This window comes from Lagopus muta, chromosome 6 (genome assembly GCF_023343835.1).
Source record: "Lagopus muta isolate bLagMut1 chromosome 6, bLagMut1 primary, whole genome shotgun sequence".
Taxonomy (NCBI): Eukaryota; Metazoa; Chordata; class Aves; order Galliformes; family Phasianidae; genus Lagopus; species Lagopus muta.
This window is the reverse complement of record NC_064438.1, coordinates 9,400,425-9,422,128: the sequence shown is the minus strand read 5'-3', so window position 1 is coordinate 9,422,128 and position 21,704 is coordinate 9,400,425. Positions and strand designations below refer to the sequence as shown.

The following is a 21,704-nucleotide window of genomic DNA, read 5'->3' as shown; positions in this document are numbered from 1 at the left end:
CAGCCTTCAGTAACACCATAGGCTACCCCAGGATTCAGCTTAGGGTCTTCTAGGTTTCTTCGCCACTACTATAAAACTGTGTTCAAATGCAAACCACCTACTTTAATCCATACCATTAGGTCAAAACCACCAATTGTCAGTCCTAATGTTAGGATAAAGAGAAGTAGAAAAAATTATTTTCTGGTGTAATTCCACATATATTGTTTTAGAGTTACGGAATTTAGAGGAAAAAAAGCCCAGTGTTCACAGACTTTAATACAGCTTAGTTCCACCTACACACTTAAAAGCAAGCTTTATCTCAAGCTTTATCTACAAGACATCAGCAGAAGACATCAGCAGTACTGTTTCAGGCCTTAAAAGAAAATCAAATTTTAAATTCTGGCAAATACAACGTTCTCAGGTAATTTTATTTCAAAATTACTACTGAAACGTGACTTCAGGTACTCAAAGATAAATTTATATTTGCACTATGAATTATTCTTCAAAGTCCTTCAAAGTTTACTATGCCTCTTCTCAGAACGCACACACAGTTTGGTAGAGATAGGAGGGAGAATTCTGCTAAGCAATTACATGGGAAAAAGCATATTAGTCTAACAATAGAACACGTCCAGAAACAACAATAAGCGGGACAGTCAGTGCATGACTGCAGGAGATTATGTGAAAGCCCCAGGGTTTAAACTGAGGTGCCTAGAAATAGGAACCAAAGAAATGTTCTCTGTAATTTGAGATTTTTTCCTGACATTAATACTTGCAGATAGATTAGCCTTACTGCATTAGCACTCTAATGCCACTTTAATGCAGCTACTCTGGTTTCTGTGTTTTCTTTTGTTTTGTTTCCATTTTGCTTTTTTCAAACGTTCCAGAAATGAAGAATCCTTATGCCAGTACAACTACTAGATAAGAGAACAAAAAGGAAGTACTCACGCTGTGAATAAAGCAGTATCTGAAATTCCAAGAGAGCACAGGTAAAGAGCTGAACCACATTTTCGACTCCAAGCAACTCAAACACTTCTTTAACCGGGAAATCAAATAATGGTAGTTCATTGGTGCTTGGCCTCTGGCATATAATTGGTCCATAAACTCCTGAAAATTTTAATGACCTTCCTGCTGGAGGAAGAGGAACCTCATAGAGAATATTGTAGATGTAGCTTTCTAAAGGTAGAGGTGGTGGCTGAGGAGAAGTCACTGCTTGGTGAAGTTGTTCGAGTACTTTCTTACAAGCTTTCATGAAAGACATCGGAGTAATCAAACAAATGCACTTTGAGACATAGAGCGTGTCTCTGCTAATGTCATACGAGTTAAAGCGCTGTAGCTTTGAAATAGAAGTGCCGTTGCAGTCTCCAGTGCTGCTGCAGCTATCTTTGTCATTTGTGGGTGGAGTATGAAGAATGTCATATTCAGCATTGTGCATATGATACAATGTCTGCATTGCACTGCAGATCTGCTTGCTAGTAACTTCCTCAAAAAACGTGAGAGAAAATCCAAATGTCCGTGAGCCATCTTCACGAGTGATAATAAAAGAGTGGAACTGAGGTTCTCTAGAATCTGCTTGTGTCTTGAAAGCAAGCCCTTTAGGCATACACAGCTGTAAATAAAAACAAAGTGGGGAGGGGGGAAGGAGGAGATAATATTAACACTTTTTTCTCTCCCCCCACTTTAGAAGAATTTGACAAAACAGAATTTAGAACCCACAAGCTGCCATCACATTTCATATTAAAATTGCACTAAGTGGTAAGTCTCTGTACAATACAATAATACAGATCCAAATTAGAAAAACTAAAGGAATACTTCAAAAGGACTTTATGCTGTTTCTATTAAAGGCTGTAACCATTTTGTTACAAGTCTCAATAAAAATAAAACAACAAAGTTCAAACTCTCATGAAGTATTTTCTTCATTAAGACCAGAAGATTGACAAAGAAAAGTAATAATTTTGGTCTAAAATAAGAAACTACACTATGTTCCATTAAACAGTACTATAATGCACAAGGGAGATTCATCAACCACAGACTAATTTATTTCTCCACCAATTCTCTAGTAACAGAAAAAGTTGTAAAGAACAAAAAACTGTCCTAGAGACATATTGTTTACATATTTTAAACTTAATTTCCTTTAAAGAATATCCCAATTAAACAAAAAGATCTTTTGAGCCTGCACAATTTATAGCATTTAATGGTATTTTTTTTTCCAGTCTATAATAGACTTTGCAGTGCAACTTTTTTTTTTTTTTTTTGTCAAGGAAAAGAAAAGCAAATGCCTTCAATCGTCAAGGTAGGTTTTTGCCTTAAAAACAAGAGCCATTAAGTGATACTGACCATTCCCACTGCATCCTGATCAAAAGGGTTCCATTCAACATTCTCAGGATAGCGAGCAAGAACTTTGGACTTAAATGTGCGTCTTAACGGAGTCTGATCAAAGTTCTCCCCTGGAGGTAGAAGAAAGATAAAGACGTAAATATATCATTCTCTTTTTAACAAAGAGCCGTAAAGCAGGACATCAGCAGGTACACGTGAGAATAAGTGAATTAAACACACACACTCCTTTCAAGAGAAACAGAAAATGCAAGACAGTTAGTTAGCATAAAACCAGACTGCAGATATTAGCAAGGACTGGCACTGTAACATTTCTATGTTAAGTATCTGTGCTTTTCCTTAAGTGTATCTTCAGATTCCGATTATGTCAACAATTCTCCAAATTACTCTTCAGTTATTTCAGATTCTCATTATAATATAGCTCAAGCTTAAGCTTCGTGGACTTTTGTTACAGAAGAAAAGCACAAATAGACAAGAGGCAAAGATGATGCAGGTTTAACATAAACAAACGTAACGTCACTTAGTTTCTTCTCCAGGACTTAGGGAAAAAAGGATGTACATCATCTATTACAAAAAGTTAGCTGTGAAAAGAGAGCTGAGAGTGTTAAAAGATCAAGAACCAAGTAAGCACCCATGAAGAGAGGGTATCAGGAGAGCGGAAGATTGGGTTTGTTCTGTTTTTAAATTTCCCCACGCATTTTCCTTTACCTTCTGTTGCACTTGAAATGAAACAGCTGGCACCATCTCGGGTTTTAGAGGCCTGAATATACTGGCATAAAGCTATATAACAAATAAAAACAACACTGCATTATAAATTTCATACTGTCGACTGTAACTATGTAGCTAACACACCAGTAAATAATATGTACATTTTCTATACTGAATTAGCATGCATAATGACTAATCTACTCTCCTAATATGTTTTCTGTACATATACAATCTTGTGTAAGTTTCACATTTCATACAGGTATTTCTTGAAGGAGATTACCAACATGTCACAGCAGCTCCCAGTTCCTGTATACAGAACCACAACAACAACGCAGCAACAGTAATTAGTTACCTGACAAACGAACGTGTTTTACATGTTAAAATATAAAATAGTCCCAAAGAACACACAATGAAATTAACTCCAGTGACAAGACCATCCCAAGGCCTACAGAGGTATACGGATTTAAGCAGCGTGGTTCTAATTTTTAATAGCCATACTAAAGACTGGCTGACACAACCTCTTAAATTTCCACTAACGCAATGAATGTCCATTGTGAAACCACTCAGCAACTCCACAGTTATACTTCCAAATTTGTGTTCACTAAGAGAAAAAGAAAAAAAAAAAAGGAAAAAAAAAAACTACATAACCACAGATCTTAAAAATAAGCACTGCTATCTCACTAGAATACAATTAGCTCAGCAATCATGCAGCTGCTGGCAGCTGCACTAACAATCAGTCAGAATTGCATGAAATCATACAATTTAAATAAATCAAACTGTTTCAGCAACACCTGCAAAAGAGAAAACACTCTTCAACTCCTCACTTATTTTCTTACATGCTACAATTACATGGCAATAGAAATTGATTTTAAAATTGGTTGGGTTTGTTCTAAACTTCTACAGTAATATTTAAAACTCAGTTTCTAAATGAAATAGAATCTTTATTCAGTTACTTCCACAAAATAGCCATACAGAGATAGTTATAACTGCCTATAGACAATAAAGACCCTAGTAAACACACCCTACAACAGCAAGGAAAACTTCATTTCCATCCATATGCTTAGAAGTCATCTAGAGACGACTAAGTTAACAAGTCACCTAACTTTGGATTTGGTTTCAAGTCTGCCTTAACTATTACCTCCAACAGCGATCTCGTCCTGAATCAGGACCTAGGACAGGTCTCACGGTACCTAAGCTGCCCGTATGTTCCCTTCATCCCCATTTTTTTTAGCACTGAAATTAAAGGAAAGATTGTCATTTGTCTTTTCTTTTTTTCCTGTTTGGCTGAAAAGCAACAAGGCAACTGATTTTCATTAAAAAAAAAAAAAAAATGTACCTGAGTGGTTTTATGTTATTTGGTTCAATAATATCATTCCTGAAAGAGAAATGAATGGCTACTGAGGGAATTAGAAACATGTATAGGGAGAGGGGTAGTTAGGGGAAACAAATCTAATACAACTTCCCTGAAATGCAGCCTTCTTGAAAAAGAGCAGAATCAATGACAGAAAACATTTACTAATAGCATTTATGCAAGAGCTAAAAAACAAACGTAGAAGATGAAAATAAGGGCTTAGAGAACTTCCAGTCTCTAAGAAACAAGTCAGGATGTTTAACCCACCTACTGTTTTCCATATTTACATCTGTGCAGATGATGTAATGCCAGCCTTTTTTACAACTGAGGAAAAAGCTAGTTGGTTTTCCTTCCCCCACATAATTAAACAAGTAAATATCTGAAAGTCAAGTTTTTCCCTGAGCTTGGAAACCACATGACAATTACTGGGTTCACCTACATGCAAGATCATGCATGTTTTTGAAAGAATGAGACAATTTCTAAAATAAAAATCTTCTTCCCAAAATGATCAATAGTGAAAAAATTCAGGATGCTGCTCTTCCTTTACAATCACCAAAAAAATCTGCAAAAACGGATGCTAATCTACTTTAAAAAGCCTTTCCTCATATTCCCCCAAGACATACTCTAAGACACACGTACATTTTTTTAGATCTAAAAATCAGTCTAAAACGTAATGTAAGAACTAAAACAGGTTTCTGGAAACCCACCTTGTCTTTGGAAGTAAATCCTGATCCAGACAGAAGCATACATAATAAAACAAACCACTGGACCTTCAGAACGAGCAAAGCTAAAATCAAGTGATTCGATAGGGAAGGGAACTCAAGCGACAACTCACCAACACCATCTGCAAATTTCAATCCTGGAACAGAAAGTTGATCTGTGCAACTGCAGGACATTGAGCAGCTTATTTTCTTGCTGTTACTACCAATGAGAACCTGAGCACCAACAGGTTGCTAGGTTCCCCTTCACTTCCCTCACTGATCAGCTCACAGTTACCAATAGGCATCCAATCACACACACACATACACACAAAATTGCTTTACTTCAGTGTCCAAATCCAATTAATCCTTAGTTCCTAAACTTATGATCAGTTAGAAACTTCTCAGCTTCTCACACACTTTTTGCTCTAGCAAAGCATCAACTGCAGCACACTTCCAGCAGGCAAAAATAACCCAAAGCTTCAAGATGTCTCTATGTGAACTGGACACCGGATTTAGTATTCATTGAAAGCATTTTGATTAAAAAAAAAAACAACTCTGAATAACAAAACATTTTAATGAGGAGGAAGAAAAACATCAGAAGTTGACAGTTTTACTCTAAAACTGAGAAAATAAAAATGCAAAAGAAATTGATAAAAATTATGTATCCCACAGGTGTTAGTGAGTCACGTTCTCATACTGAGGACAATCAAAGGTCTGCTGTCATCAGATTCTGCTTCTCATAAAACTCCTCTCCTTAAAGGATACTGGCCTATGTGTCTGTAATCTGGGCTTCCTAATTACAAGCACATTAGAACAGCCACACACCCCAAATATTTCACATTTGAACTAACTACTACACCTATTTTGAGTGATATTGCAATTAGCAGCCTAATATTGACTGTAACATGCACCACAATGCAGAACTGCAGTGAATACAGGCAAACTCTGGCTCCACTCCTCTTCCTGACATGACTTCTCTTGACAAGCAACCTGTGAGCAGAAGACAGATGTGTCTGAAGTAGGACTCACAAACTCCAAAAACATGATATACTATGGAACACACCATTGCTTTGGATGTACTCATAAAACCACGTCTACCAATGGAAACTGCTTCCACAAAATCATACAGTGGGACAAAAGGTTACTGAAAGTACAGCCAAGCACAGAGATCTTCACTAACCTGCAAGATGCTATCTACCAAGCTCTCCTCAGGTTTGAGGTGGAGCAAAAAGAAGAGTCAACCCCAAAGGGCTTACTTCAACTCTTTCTTGGTTTACCCTGAGAAAAAATTGATTCACTGCCTTTCACGTTCTTCTTAAGGAAAAGAAAAACGTCCTCCCAACACAGTAAAAAAAAAAAAAAGGTTAGGTCATTCAACTTCTGGGTTCAATTACTCATGACCTCCCACCAGTACATAAACTATCAGACATTTACTTTAAGTGAAGAACCTGAAATTTCAAATTCTCCATAAAACAAAAAAGAAAGACAAGATTCTTGAACTGCTGGAAATTCAAACTTAAAATCCTACCACCAAAGACGAACACCCCTTGCTTCTTTCCCTTCTTTTTTGACTGTGCCACTTGCAATGCTCTGTTTGCAAGCTGAACGGAGGGGAAGACAATTCATGGCTGCAGTCACTGTTACTAGCTGCAGATAAACATGCCAAGTTGAAGAATCATCTTCACATGCAGTCATGGAATAAGCTACAGCTGAATCGAAACTGTTAACATATGTTGTACACCGAAGCCATGCCTGCAAAACAATTCCTTCCAGGTACCTTACAGCAACAGAAGCAATACTCATCTAGGTGGACTGTTTCTTAAACTGTCCTTGCTGAGAAAGGGCAAACTGGATAAAAATATATAAATATATAAATATATATATAAACTGAACCATAGGTTTTTACATATGCTATCAATTCGTCGTTTGGATTCAGTTTTTAGAATATGACTACAATGCAGTGCTACAACTCCTAAAAAAAATAAACAACCATTCAAGGCTAAGAACTATACAGAAATCTCTCCCTGAATACTGGCTTGGAAAAAAAAAAGTCTCAGAGCAGATATTAGAGAGGTAGAACTGTCAATTTTCCTGCCGCAGCAGTAAAGAACCACTCAGAAGCAGCTATCCTAGTTACTACAAGTGCCTGACAGAAGAACTGAATGGTCACACAACACTGGTTTTCAAGAATTGTTAATACTGCCACCTTCATTTGTTCACTGAGCCTGCTGACTTGCTCAAAATAATTATAAAACAAAGCTCTACTGATTCTTATTAAGCAGTTTGCTGCCTTTATCATGCTAAGCAGCTTGTTTCTTTAAATTCCTGTGATATAGCCTGCTATTCATTCAACCCACTGAGTTTCAATGTACATTTACTGCGTGACATCTTTTAATAGAAAATCATATTGGAGATGGTAAGCAATCAGAACGAAACAGCTATATTTTCCACATAAGGACACTCTCATTTAAGCGTACGCAGGCTGTACATGAATGTCTTATGGCAATCAACATAAAGCAGATTAACCACAAAACAGTTCGTACTGCTGTAACTAAACAAATAAGAATAACAGCCATCTGCACCAGCAACAGCAATTATGAACCACACATTTTGGGCAGCCTTCCTGAGCTAAGCAGCACACTAGAGAAATGGAAGTTAGGATTCAAGAGTCCTCAGAGAACCTGTAACTGTATCATTTACCTCTTCATTTCCCATCTCACAGCTTAAAGAGTCTTGCAATGGCGAGACCCATCGCAGATTGCACAGGGTAAGGGCTCAAGATGAGGCTGGCCATGACAGCCAAAGAGTTGGATTTTCCAAAGAGTGGACTGCAAATCAGAAGTCAGCCAACACAGGGATACAAACAGTGCATGAATTATAAACACCACCCAGAGAACAGCCTAGCTGCCTTAATACTGCATCTCCACTGTGCTTTGAAAGAGCCCTCAAGAAACCAGACAAGAAGACCAATTCAGTACCAACTCAGACACCATATATAACAAAATACTATATATATATATTGTTTCTTATATATGCATATATGAATAACGTATTTTGTTAATTCTATTCTGCTTTGAGTGTTAAAAAATGCATTAAAGCACACACAGCAACATTTACACTCGGGTGAAAATGCATATCGTATAACGTTTTTAAATGCATCTTTCTCATTCTTGGCTTTTGGATGAAAACCGAGTAACTGCACTAACATGCCTGTCATGGGGCACAACACATATGAAAAAGTCCAAATTGTCTGCAAAAATACAGGAATGGAAGCATTCCACAACACATTTAGAATGAAGCTAATCCAAAACCAGCAGCTGATGTCACAAATGGCAGTAGGATCCCCAGTTCAGCCAGCAGCCACCTTCTCAGTACGTGCAATGAGGTTACAGATACAAAGACATTTTTCTGGAGTGTTATCTTTGCAAATCACATTTACTGAGCATAAAAATCACTCCAGCTCTAAAATCACTGGTCCAAGTCAAAAATAACAAAAATAGCTAGCTGGTAAAATAGTGTGTATATAACTGGAATCCATGCTGTAGAAGAGATGAAAGAGTAGAACAAATTAGAGAAATCAGAAGCAAGACTGACGGGTAGCAAAGGATAAGCAGAGTGAGGAACAAGTAGTGTGTGCCCTGGTGCCAGATAGCCAGCAGTTGATCTGGTTACACTGCATAATACAGGTGGTAAAAATGCATGCAGACATGCGAAGACAGTAATGACAAGAACCAATATCTTAAAAGTAAAGCAAAAGCAGTTCCATTAAAAATAAGACTATTTTCAAGCCTTAAGAGGAAAAAAGAAAAAAAAAAAAAAAGTGAAAAAGCTGTAACTTATCTATACAGCCTACATCATACTAGATGTGAAATTAGGTGGCAATTCTACTGATCCACTCTAGCCCTTCAAAAAATGAACAAGAAACAAAAAGCAGAAAGCCCAGACTTAACCTCTGGAGAACAGTACCATTCTAACTTATTCCCAGAGGTGGCTGAATTTCAGGGATTCCCACCTACCAAATAACATTGGGATGAAACACAGAAGCTGGCCATTCTAAGACATGCTCTCAGAAACACAGAAATAGATGCTTTCTATCACAAGAATGAACTGTCAGGAGTCCACATCGTAGTGTTAAAGAAAAGTCACTTCAATGCATAGTTGGAGAGCTACTAATATACCAATAATTAGCCACTGTTTCAAAAGAATGGAAATAAAAAAATACCTTTCTCTGATTCCTTCTTTAACAAACGCTGATCTACATGTAGCTACAAAACTCTACAAACTAGGAAATAAACAACGAAAGTTTGGCAGACTAAGGTAAGAAAGTCACTGAATGAGAATTCATGGAATAAAAACCATGATTCAAGGAAAGATGCAGCTGCAAGATCTGTAAGCAAACAGTCATGCCATCAGCAGACAAATGCCTTCAGATTATGACTTGCTTCCTTCCTTCCAGCTCCTTCTCCCTAAGCAGAACCACGTGCATTTCCCATCAGAGGATTCCCTTTCCCAGAGAAGCTCTTTCTTGGATGTACCCTGAAAAGAACTCTTCTCTTTTATGCTGAAACACACTAACCTACTGTCCTGCACTTCTATCCCCTCGTCTGCTCGCTGCTGGCAACAGACACAGCGCAAGCTGAATTGATGGCTAGACTAGCTAATTTATTGCTCAAACTGGGATTTTTAACTGTTTTGAAAATGGTTTGAATTATTTATGAGAAAAATCTTCAGGATTACTTTTTTTTTTTTTTTTTCCCCCAGTATTGCTGCTTCAGCAATTGGAATAAGAGGTTTCACACCCACTGTATGCAGTGAATCAGGGGTTTGCCCACTGTCTTTAATGGATGTTATTTCTTAGGACTTGGGAGAAATCTACAACCAACAACACTCACTGCTCTGACTCCCTCCAAAAACTCCTTTATGCAAGTTAAAAGGTTCTGCTTTGGCTGAGAAAAGAGTTCAAAGGCAAAGGAAGTCCTCTGCCCGCCTTTCTAAAACAAAGGTACAAATGTGTGTTAGGGACACACCGCCCTCTACTTAAGTGTAATTGAAATGTAGGTTGGGTGGAGTGCCATCCTTCAGCTGTAAAAAAAAAAAAAATAAGGACTTTATTTGGAGGAAGCAGAGAGAAGACAAAGAATAACCAGTGCAATTAAAGGCTCCTATGTGTTTGTTTTCTTTTGCCTGTTTGTCATCCAAGGAACCCAAACTTGCTCCTTATCCCAATCCCATGAGAACACACTCCTTTCAGCATACAACCTTTATTTCAACATTCAATGAACAATACACTTCTATCTCCTGCAGCCACCAGAAAGATGGTAAGGACAAAAAGACAAGTTAAGATCTGCTGACTGGAAAAGATACTTTTGTTTTCTTGGTTTCTTTTTCTTTTCAGCTTTTCATCAACTGTGACACAAAGAACCTCACTCTGTACTGAAATTAAAAGAAAAAAAAGTTATTTTCACTGCATAACAGAATATTGGGTGTAACTGTCACTGGATACAAATAGACCATCCATTCCTTCAGTGGCACATATTCTTCTAAGCTCTCTGTAACTAATGAAAATGAGAAATTTATAGATACCCACTTGTAATTTAAGTCATTCATCCAGTTGATAACAAAACGCACTGCCACAGTTATTCAGGAACATTCTCAAAAACTGCAGCAATAGTTTTAAAGCACCAAAGAAAAGCAGCTGAGAACACCTGCATTTTGTGACTGCAAGCTCAGAAAATGAGTATCTTTCCTTTTTCCCCATACAGTTTTAAGGAAGGTGGGAAGAGGTGGGCCAGGGAAGTGACAACAGAAACTACCAAGAATCCAAGGCAGCTTTTTACAAATTAAAGAAAATCCCCAGCTCCTATCTTTAAAAGCATCCTAAGTTGTTTTTTGTTTGTTTTAAGAGAAAGACTGCATAGGCAGCACAGTAAGAGGACATGATGCATTTAAATAAGACTGCCTGATGGAAGTTTTCAAGGAACTGTTCTTATAATGAAAACCTTTTACAAGACTTTTTTTTTACTGCACTATCCAGAGCAAAAAGACAGAAGGACCTTTTGCTCTGTTTTCAACAAACAGAAAAACAACAGAAGCAGCATTCAAAGTTACAATAACAGGCGTGTTCTCACCAACAGCAGGGAGCAGGGCTGTGCTTCTACTACAGAACAAAGCTGAAATGCATACAAAAGAAGACACTAAGAAACAAAAAGAATGGCCCATCTTCAGAATAGGACAGAATTCATTTACATGTACTAGAAATATAAAATGGAAGAGACCAGCAGAGTCAGGTTCTTCGCAGAATCAGATCCTGAATAAACTTCCATGGGAGAGGTGAACACTGACACCTACCAAACGAACATGCAGTCCTAGAAGCAACCTCACAGAGCACAAGAACACGTCCTCTGGAATACAAAACCCTTAGAGCTTGAGGTCAGCTCAGTTCTGCAAATTGTTCCATTTCAGACAGATTTCAGACTGAAGATCTTTTTGGACTATAGCCCCCAGTGGTGCTGTGTTTCACGGCAACATACTAGAATCACAGAATCACAGAATGGCCAGGGTTGGAAGGGACCTCAAGGATCATGAATCTCCAACCCCCCTGCCACATGCAGGGCCACCAACCTCCACATTTAATACCAGACCAGGCTGCCCAGGGCCCCATCCAACCTGGCCCCTGACCTCCAGGGACGGGGCATCCACAACCTCTCTGGGCAGCTGCTCCAGCACCTCACCACTCTCACTGTAAAGAACTTACTAGTTCAGTCAATGGCTGTGCACTGTCAACCTCTTCCCTCATTCCAGGGTCTGGTGCTCCCCAGAACCTGCTACAGTGATCCATGTCCAACAGGATTAGCCAGTCCTTGTGCAAGGCATACGATCACAGTAAGTACAGAAGATGGGAAACCACAGCAGCCTACAGTTGAGATTGGCCTGGGCTGCTACAAAATTTCTGTCAGACTTTTTCTCAGAAACAATGTTGATAAATAGAAATTTTACCACTCCACAGTGAAACAGCACAGTGAGGTCTCCCACATCTAAACCTCTCAGACCACCCACACAAGTGAGCTGGAAAGGGACACGACATTCCCATGCTGATTAGAGCTGGTACTGGGACCTCTCCCCAAAGTCATACTGAGGGCAGTTCAGTCAGTTAGTGCTGGGCTTGGAAAACAAACCCAGGACAACTCCCTTACCACAAAAGTGGTAAGGGAGTTTGCTGAAAGTAGCAAGTCAAGGAGAAATAGGCAATATATGCAAATAGTAGACAGTTGACAAAAAATAAGGGTGATGAAAGTCAGAAGCACCATACAGCACAGTACAGTACATTGCAGCATCCTTACCATCCCTCTCCACATCTTCCTGAGATTGTAAATACAAAGAGTAGCAAGTACAGTTGAGAAAGTTTCCCAAGCTCTCCTTGAAGTCATGCTGGAAGAAAATTTGTCTTTGTGAGACCACCTTGTTTCCTCACTAAATTAAACATTGAAATGTTGTTCTACATGCAAATGACAAAGCTGGTTAGGACTGCCTTGTTATAAGACTGCAGATCACTTACCACCACCAATGAAGTTTCTCCCTCAAGGTATTTGAGGACTAGTATAAATGATGCAGTACAAAGGTATACGCTGTACCTGACTGTGGCAGATCATTAAATAAAGCAAATAAGACAATATTCTACACTTTCATAGAAAGGTTTTAAACTACAGGTGTCTTGTCCATCAAATAAGCAAAGCAGCATTTTCCTAGAAAGAATGAGAAAGAAACCTTTAGAAGAAGCACTCAAAGTAAATTCTTCATCCCTCATCAGTCTGTTTGAATGCTTGATCATTTCTCTGTGCAGTAGTATTTTATGCCTCTTAGGGTTCGCATTCTAATTCACAGCAAACTCAACTAAACCACAAATCCAAAAGGCTTGTCAAGAAAGTCAGAGAGAATAATTACTGCACAACACACACCAGTAAGTAATTGTTTCTGACATTGTCTCTTCACATGCATTACTTCTGCTACATGAGCCCTGCAAGTCAGAGGGAATTCAAAAGAGAAGTATGAGAAGGCATTACCACGAACACTCAAGTAGAACATCACTTGCCCAAAAGGCAGATAAAAACAGCTAGCATTTTGGAACTACAGGATCAATAATTCAAAGATTTAGAAAAACTCTGCTTTATTATTTGCAAGTGGCAGTACTGCCCCAAAAAATCCATGTAAGGTTTTCTTTATATAGCACTTCTCTTGCAGAAGAAACCACAAAGGAACACACACACACAAAACAAAACAGAAAAGAGCAAAGGAACAGAAAATCTTAAAACTATTCATCTCTGTATGCCTTGCCTTACAGATGTGAAACGCCAATGCTTTTCAAAAAAAAAAGGTTTTAGAAGTCTGCCTTGTAAACTACATTCTTATGACACATTCTAAACATCATCAATCTACTCTGCAACTTCCCCTTCCTCCCACTTTAATTGAGACCCTTACAAATAAGCAGAATCTGTAACTGAATAGTGGAGGATGGGAGAAGGAAGTGTTTCGGGATGTGAGGAAAGATTTTCTAAAGCAAATGTGATAACCACACAGTTGGTGTTATAGAAACTTCACCTAATAAACCCCAACTTCAAATGCAGTGCAGCAAAGCACAGCTGCTTCCCCCTTACATCAGCTCTCCCATTCTTTATTCCACATATCAGCTACCCTAGCACGTCTGCCTCAGTTCCCAAAGAGACAAAAGATCTTTTTTGGCACTCAAACATGGCAAACAACTCGGGCTTCTTGGGAAAAGACAGAGGGGGCAGGGTGCAGTAGAATAAACTGCTATGTGGATTAAAGCGTTCCACATGTGCCAGTGTAAGCCCAGCCAAAAGCTGTCGATACCTAGTGCCCATCCACAGTGACCTGTGTGAGAATAGTGCAGGGTCCAAACACTGGTGCTGCTGGAGGGGCCTCCATAGAGCCAGTATTTCAGCCAGCAGCCTCAGAGGAGGAATGGAAGTGAAAAGCCTTCCTTCAGCCTTGGAGGGAATGCCCAAGGGAGGAGATGTACTGCTAAGGAACTGTGCAATGCTTGTACTGGTGCCATCTATATTAGGGACGAAGAGAGGCAAAAGGAAAAGGAAGAAAACACTTCAGCTTATGGAGAAATTAAGCAGTGGCTCCTACCAACACAGTTTCTGCAGTGAGTGTTGGCACTATTGCTGCAGCAAAATGTGCTCACACATTGTTTACCCAAGAACAAACAATGCTGTAGAAGTTCACTGCAAAACCAGTGCGCTCCAAACCCAAAATGCATTATTTAATTCCCAAAGATAAATGTCCTAAAGAGGAAAATAAGAAATAAATAAAAAATAAATTAAAAATAGAGACAAATATCAGCCAGAAAAGGCACTGTGCTTGCTCTTCGTCTCCAGCCTTCCCTTCAGGCACTCCTGACAAATACCTCTGAGGCAAACTGAAAACCTGCAACTACTTAAGTGTGTCGAACTTGCAGACTAGCACAGGACCCAACAACAACATTACTACAGGAAACTGCTGTACCAATTCTGAACTACTGAGTAGCATGCGTTGCTTTATATATCTGACTAATGCTCTCAGTTACATCATCATACCCATATTTTAAAACACTTCATACACGCTACCAAAAGGCATATATGAAGGTAAGTTGACATCTTAAACCGGAACCAACCAAATAGAAAAACAATGACACTTCAATTACTGGCACAGGGATGAGGTGAAACAACATTTCTCTTCTACGGGTGAGGAGAAACACTTGCTCTCATGTCAGTTTGTCAGATTAATTTTGAGTGTAGCTAAATAAATACCACACATCGTCACTTAGAATTTCACACACCAGCACTAATAAAGCAGCTAGTTTCTCAGCACACACATGCGTTACTCCTGATCGGTCCCATGATGCTACATCATTGATATACACTGATCTTATCTCAGTGCTGTTGGAAACAAGACGCAAGTAAAAGGTATGGGAGATTAAGGATAATTAAAATAGTATTACATTTCCATAAAGTAAATAGAAAATGAGTATGGATTCTGAAAAGGCACATTAGAAGTGCCTATAGGAAGGAGAAAGCCTGGACACAAGCCTTCACTAACATCATTTGCAACCTCCTTCAAGAATGAAGCCCATCATCAGACTGACAAGTCAAAGCACTAAAACACTGATCTTGGTAAAAGAAACAGGAGTTTACCTATTGAATAGATTCATCTTAGGACCATACCTTCTATGATCTGTTCAGACCAGGAAGAACTGCAGAAAGAAATATGGTTGACACACCAACCATTGGCTTTAGTCATCCAGAACATAATTGGGTTTGCTTGCTTTTTTTTTTTTTTTTTTAGTTTTTGTTGGTTTTTTTTTGGTTGGTTAGAGTTTTTAGTTCTTGTTTTTTCAATAATCCTGTTCGTAAATCATCATCCTTTTCTTCAGAGATTATAAGCATTTTCCTTTTCCAACTACATCTCCATGTAATGCTGTTATTCCTGAAATAACTACTACCATCTTTACAATACAGCACTCACTACTATGAAGGCACGTGCAATACTGAAAGTATGGGGTGAGAATACAGCGCCCACGTATTTGTGTCTGAATTTCACATTATGTGAAGGCAACTTACATGTAAAGAATGCAACAGCAAGTTCATCCACTGCTGTGCCACTGCATAATAAACAAACTACTGGTACGTGGTTGGTAAAAGTTAATGCACCACAGAAAAGGAAAAGAAAACAAAATCTTTAGAGAAAAAGAATGTGGAATAACAATTCTAACCATTCAGTGGAGCACAAGTACTACTTTCACCACCCCTCAGTTCTCATCTAAGCAATTCAACACAGAAGGGATTCCAGCAGAAGGACAAGGCACCACTTTGTTCTCTCCAGGACGCACTCCTCAACAGAGATTAGGAAATCCCAGCATGATGTTGCAGCATTACGAACTGCAACACACAAAGATTGTTGGCAGTTGATGTATTTCATCATTTCCTTTCTGAAGAAGCATATGTCCCAAAATACTGCACAGCACCTAAGAGATATGTCATCACTTCCAGCACCTTGTCATCACTGGGAAACATACCTCAGCCCACTCCAGATCAGCACAGAAACGCTGTTGGATGAAGTTTCAGTGAGCTCCAAGCCCCAGGAGCTGTATGTTTGTCTGTGGGTTTGTTCTACCTCCCTCTAGCAAAATTCTGCCTCCTGCTTCTAAGAACACCATCATCATGATGAGAAAACTAGATAACTACCTCACACCTGTGGATAGAAGAGCCCAAGCTACAGAAAATATCTTTAGCCCATGCTAACTAGGAAGCCCTACATATGCTATTTTTCATTATATCACAAGTAAGCAAACATCACTTTACACACTGATAGAAAACAATATGCGTGTATACATTTAGCATCAACTGCACATTTTCCATCACTCAAGAAAAAAAAAATATCATGGCTGTACTGTTTAACAAGCTTCCAACGCACAAAGGAGAAAGGCTATCACAGGTGTCTGCTCCAGCAGGAGCCAGACTGAGCATCAATCCTCGCTCTTAGGCTCCACCGACAAGCCCGCAAGGAGGCCGCATTACGAACAGCACGGCTGAGGACCTGGAATGCCCACAGCCTCTTCTGCCGGGTGTCCTGCAGGCAGCACCCGGTGCCCGCAGCGCCCGGCAGCTCCCCGCTCCCTGCGGCGGGGCGGCGATGACATCATGCCGTGCCGGCTGCACACCGCAGCCCTGGTGCAGGGGAGCCCCGCGGGGACTCGCAGCCTCAGCCGGCAGCCGGGGCTGCTGCCGCTCTCCCAACAATGGACGCTTCGGAAGCAGATTGTCTCAAGAGGGCAAGGATTCAGGTCCTATTTTTCGGCACAGAAATAATAAGAAAAAAAAAAAAAACAAAAAAAAAACAGCCACACAAAAAGCCCCACTCCACAATAAGCCTTTCATTCAAACAAGAAAACCTTCCAGGAAGTACAGTGTTTCAAAGCCTGACCCAAAACCCACTGAAACCAACTGAGGCCCTTTGCACGTGTATCAGCGGGCACAGGAGGAGGCTGTAACCTAAAAGATGATTTAGAAAGCATTATCAGTGCCACTGCTGTGCATTATTAATAATGCAACAAACTCAGCAAAACACACTGGAATTCTGGCTAGCTCTTCTGTTGGGACATTATCAACTTCTTCTCCTCATTCCTCCCTCTTCTTTTTTATTCTTAACCTGCTCCTCAAACATGCACAGACCAGCCTCCCACAGCACGGCACACATCTCTTATCACCAGCAGCACCATCAGATGGGGCAAAAGTGGAGTGCAAGGTATCTCACACTACAGCACTATAAGCTCTAGGTGCAGTCCTTAATAGGCAAAGCAAATACAGAACACCATGCTCCAGCCCTCGCAACTGCAGATTCAAACAGAATTACTAAGAAAAGGCACTGATCTCTTTTTCAGATCCCTGTTTGATAGCCAGCTCAAAGGAACACCATGTTTTTGCATTTCATTATGTGAGTTATTCACGTGCCCACTGAGATCAGAGACTACCAGCAAGTGTGCCATGCACTACGTTACACAAATAGGCGTGTAGTAAATGAGTTATGACATTCACATTAGAAACTGTTTTTAATCTAGAAACTTTGCTCACTTATGATTTAATTCAGACAATGGAATCACCTACATCCTTCAAGGAAGCTATGTTGCATTTTGTTCTATTTCTCACATTGAGTTGCTGGTGTAATTTAAAAGGCCATTAAAGTGCAGACCATTACACTGCATAGGATCCTCAAACAGTAGCCTGCAGCTACTGTAACATAGAGGGGTAGAGGTAAGGTCCCGCTCAGCATCATGAACTGAGGAGAAATCGCCTTTCAAGTCATTAAAAGAAGAAAGTTATCATCATGGCCCAAAATGTGCAGAGTTCATTTTTTCATCAATTCAAATCAAATCATTTTCATCAATTGCAAGAGATGAGTTCCATAACATATATTTCACCCTACGAGAAACAGGCATTAATTCAGACAGTGCTTTTAAGACAGATGCAAAACAAACATGTATTACAAAACCAAGTTAGTTAAACAAATAAACACGGTACAATCAAGGCAGTTAAACTACCAACCAACCAGACCTATCATCAGTGGTACTGATCTCGCACATACAACCAAGCACCAAGGCCAAGTTTTCGCCATGGCAATGGTTCACCTTTCTGAACACTCAGCAACCCAACACACTTGCAGCCCGTGCAACGAGGCCAAGGCTGACCCCAGGCACAGCCACATCAAAGGGCAAATGGGCAGCCCTAAAGCAGGGCTTTGGCACCGCACTGCAGGGCACTGCTGGCCCCAAACACACACATGTAGCATGTTCTCTAACAAAGCCAATCGTTCTTAACACTATTTCTGTTAGGTGCTGCAGGAAGAGAATCTGTATCCCACGTAGAATCAAAAAATAGAACAGAGCAAGTAAAACAACTGTTACTTTCTCCCTAAAATCCAATTCCTCGTTACCAGAGCGCTCCTAGAGCTCAGGTTCCTCACCAAAAGTTGGTGTGTGCCACCACACTCCGGGAAGAGCGCGGCAGATCGCTGCCGAGGCCGAGACGGTCGCAGATAACGAGTCCCCCAACCCCTCTCCTTGCACCCCTGCTTTCCCCACGCCGTTGGGAAGCGGCACTCGGTCGCGTTCCGCACGAAGTTCCGCACGCTCCCGCGGGCACTGCCGCGTTCCGAGCAGCCCCGCGGCTCCCGGGGCACCGCCGCCCGGACCGGGGGGCGCCCAAACCCGCCCGGGGCCCCCGCCCGGTGTCGCTGCTCCCGCCGCGCCCGGGGCCGCGCGACGCGGCGCTGACGGCCGCGGGTGGAGAACGGCGGGGCGGTCGCCCGCCTGCTGCGTCCCGGTATCGGCCGCCGCCCCCCGCCCGCGGTCACTCACCGGAGAGCTCGTCCGGCTCCAGACCGGTCTCGGTGTCCAGCCCGCAGATCACGAAGTAGTCGGCGAAGCGGCCGGGTGCCGAGGAGCCGCCCCCGCTGCCGCCGCTCATGCTGGAGCCCGAGGGGTGCGCGGGGCTCAGGGGCTGCAGGGCCGGGCGGCGTCGGGCGGCGGGGCTGCGCCAGCTGCGCCAGCTGCGGCGGCCGCCTCCATGATGGAGCGGAGCGGGCAGCGCCGCGCGGCATTGTGGGTACGGCCCCCAGCTGTTACCGCGGGGGGGGCGGCGCGGGCCGAGGGACCGCAATGCTGCGCTTGCGTACTGCGCTCGGGGGTGACGTCATGCTGCTGGGCCCGGAGGGGCGGGGGAGCGGGTTGGGGTGCGAGGCGCGCGGTCGCGCCGTGAGGAGCTGCGAGGGGTGGGAAATGTGACTCAGCCCCGCGGGACGGCGGCTGAGCGGCTGTCGCAAATACTCTCCCCAGACACCAGGGGACGTGTTGTTTTCTGCTGCCACAGACATAACTGCTAACAGTTGCGTTTGCACAGCTGAGTGCAAGAAATCTGCCCCACAAACATTTCCTTAGGAACAGGGGACAAAGAACGAGAATGACTCAGGCCGAGGGACGCGGCACGCGTGCCGCGCTGTGCGATGAGAGCATGTCTTAACGCCGAGGGACCTGGGATCGCCTCACCGCGCTACAATTAGCTCCGAGCGGCTCCCCTTCCTCTCCTCACCTCAGCCGGCACTCCGGCGGTGCCTTTCACATCACGCGTCTTCCTTGTGTTCTCCTCACTTTCCCCTTCAGCACGGCTTATAAGAGGAGAAAACATTCGCCAGTGTTTTAGGATTATCGTCTTTAAGATGACATCCATGATGCTGAATGAATCGAGTTAACAGCCTGACACGCACGTGAAACTGCACGGTGGAGGCCACGCTGCAAAGACAGCGAGTTCCTAATGCTGTGTGGGCATCGGAGACAGCAGTAAGACGGCTCTGCCAGCCTCCACAGCGATCTGCAGCACAGTTAACTGAGCTCTTAAGCCATCTTTCCCATAGAACTGCAGAGAGCTTTTCCATCCTTCTGGGAAACGGGAAAAGCTGTGAGAAGAACTGGTATTATTAGGATTCACTTGATTAAGACTGTATAGGCCGCAGAATGGTTATCAATGAATGAAAGTATTGCTAAGGTTTGACTGACAGCTCTGACAGTTCAATTTTAAACCGCTAGTGAGCCTGGGGGAGAGATTTCAATAAAGACAGAAAGATAATTAGATGCAGTAATAGGAAGTCTCAACTCCACAGCGAGCACATCCATTCAGACCACACTGAGCATGCCTTGTGGTGTGAGGAAGACAGCAATGAGAACAGAACTAGCTAAATCTGCTTGCTCCTATTCTGCTACGTTTGCTAGGCATTTTATGCACGTTTTACTCCTTGCTCTGCTTTTGACCTGACAAAGGACTCTGTTCAGAATGTGGTAAGATTCATTTCTGTAGTTTAACTCCTAGAAATATAACACTGACGTGCTGGAATGTGTCCAAAGAAGGGCAACAAAGCTGTTAAAAGTCTAGAGAAGAAGGCTTACAAGGAGCAGCTGAAGGTTATTTAGCCTGAGGTTATTTAGCCTAGAGAAAAAGAGGCTCAGGGGAGTCCTTATTGCTCTTTCCTACATCAAAGGAGGCTGTAAGTAAGGTGGTGGGTCAGCCTCTTCTCCCAGACTACGGGACAAGAAAAAAAATGACCTTGAGTTCATGCCAGGAGAGGTTTGGATTGAACATGAGGAGAGAAAATAAATAAGAAAATAAATCAGGAAAGGGTTGTGAAGCATTGGAACAGGCTGCCCAGGGAAGAAGTTGAGACACTGTCCCTAAAGGTATTTAGAATAGGTGTAGTTGTAGTACTCAGAAGCATGGTTTAGTAGTAGACAGTGCTAGAAAACCGAGGAAGTGCCACAAGTGTTTTGTGTTTGTTTTGTCAAGTAAGAGTGAAATGGGGAAATAAAACATGTTCCTGCCCACATCACATGCTCCAGCCACATATTTAGGAGATTTAGCTAGTAAAGGTAGATAGGCCAGAAAGTAGGCAAATTGCTGGAAGTGCAGTTGAATAGCAGTATTTAACAGAACCCACACCTTGCTATACAACGTGGTAAAGGACAGACAAATATTTTTCAAAAGGAGAGTCTCAACCTAAGAAATTCAGATTTGCTTTGAATAGATACAAGAAAAGAACAGGGAAGCAGCTACAAGAATTTGAATCAATAAAAGGTTAATTGATCAAAAGTCACTGTAATTTTTGCTGTGAAAGGCTCATTTATAATTTGTCAGTTAAGGTCTCTGTTTTCTTAATCTTTCTTAATTCTAGGCATTTCTTAGATGCATTGAAACAGCTAGAGCTCTGTCTTCTCATTTTGTCAGTGACAATCTCTTTCCTATTGCATCTTCCTGATCATCTCATTTCTGAAGTTTCGTTTGCCTACTGAACACCGTGTCTCTAACACTTAATTCAAAGGCTAGCAGCTTTCATTTCTCAGTATTCTTGACCCATGTTCCACAGGTAAAACCTAAAACACAACCATTTTGCCAATGAACTTTGCAGACTATGCCCTCAAGTGAGGCAACACTTTCACTGACGCTGAGAATTTTTGAGTGTTCTGCCTGATGTTTACTAAATTAACTGTCTTAAATCTGTGGAAATTACATTTACCAGAGAATCACAATAAC

The 21,704-nt window shown here is 41.5% G+C and overlaps 1 protein-coding gene across 4 annotated transcripts in view; it reads right to left on the bottom strand.

The window, feature by feature from the left end:
- DENND5A (DENN domain containing 5A) overlaps nt 1-19,209 on the bottom strand; it is a 59,698-nt gene extending 40,489 nt beyond the window's left edge. For 2 of the 4 annotated variants that reach the window (XM_048948074.1, XM_048948076.1), the window contains exons 1-4: nt 18,986-19,209; nt 3,019-3,090; nt 2,314-2,423; nt 925-1,585 (exon numbers count right to left, since the gene is read on the bottom strand). In XM_048948074.1, the coding sequence (XP_048804031.1) occupies nt 925-1,585; nt 2,314-2,423; nt 3,019-3,090; nt 18,986-19,094 (952 nt within the window). In that variant the 5' untranslated portion in view covers nt 19,095-19,209. The remainder of the gene's footprint in view (nt 1-924; nt 1,586-2,313; nt 2,424-3,018; nt 3,091-18,985) is intronic. The other 2 variants (XM_048948075.1, XM_048948077.1) reach the window with 1 other exon arrangement.
- Between the last annotated feature and the right edge of the window lie 2,495 nt (nt 19,210-21,704).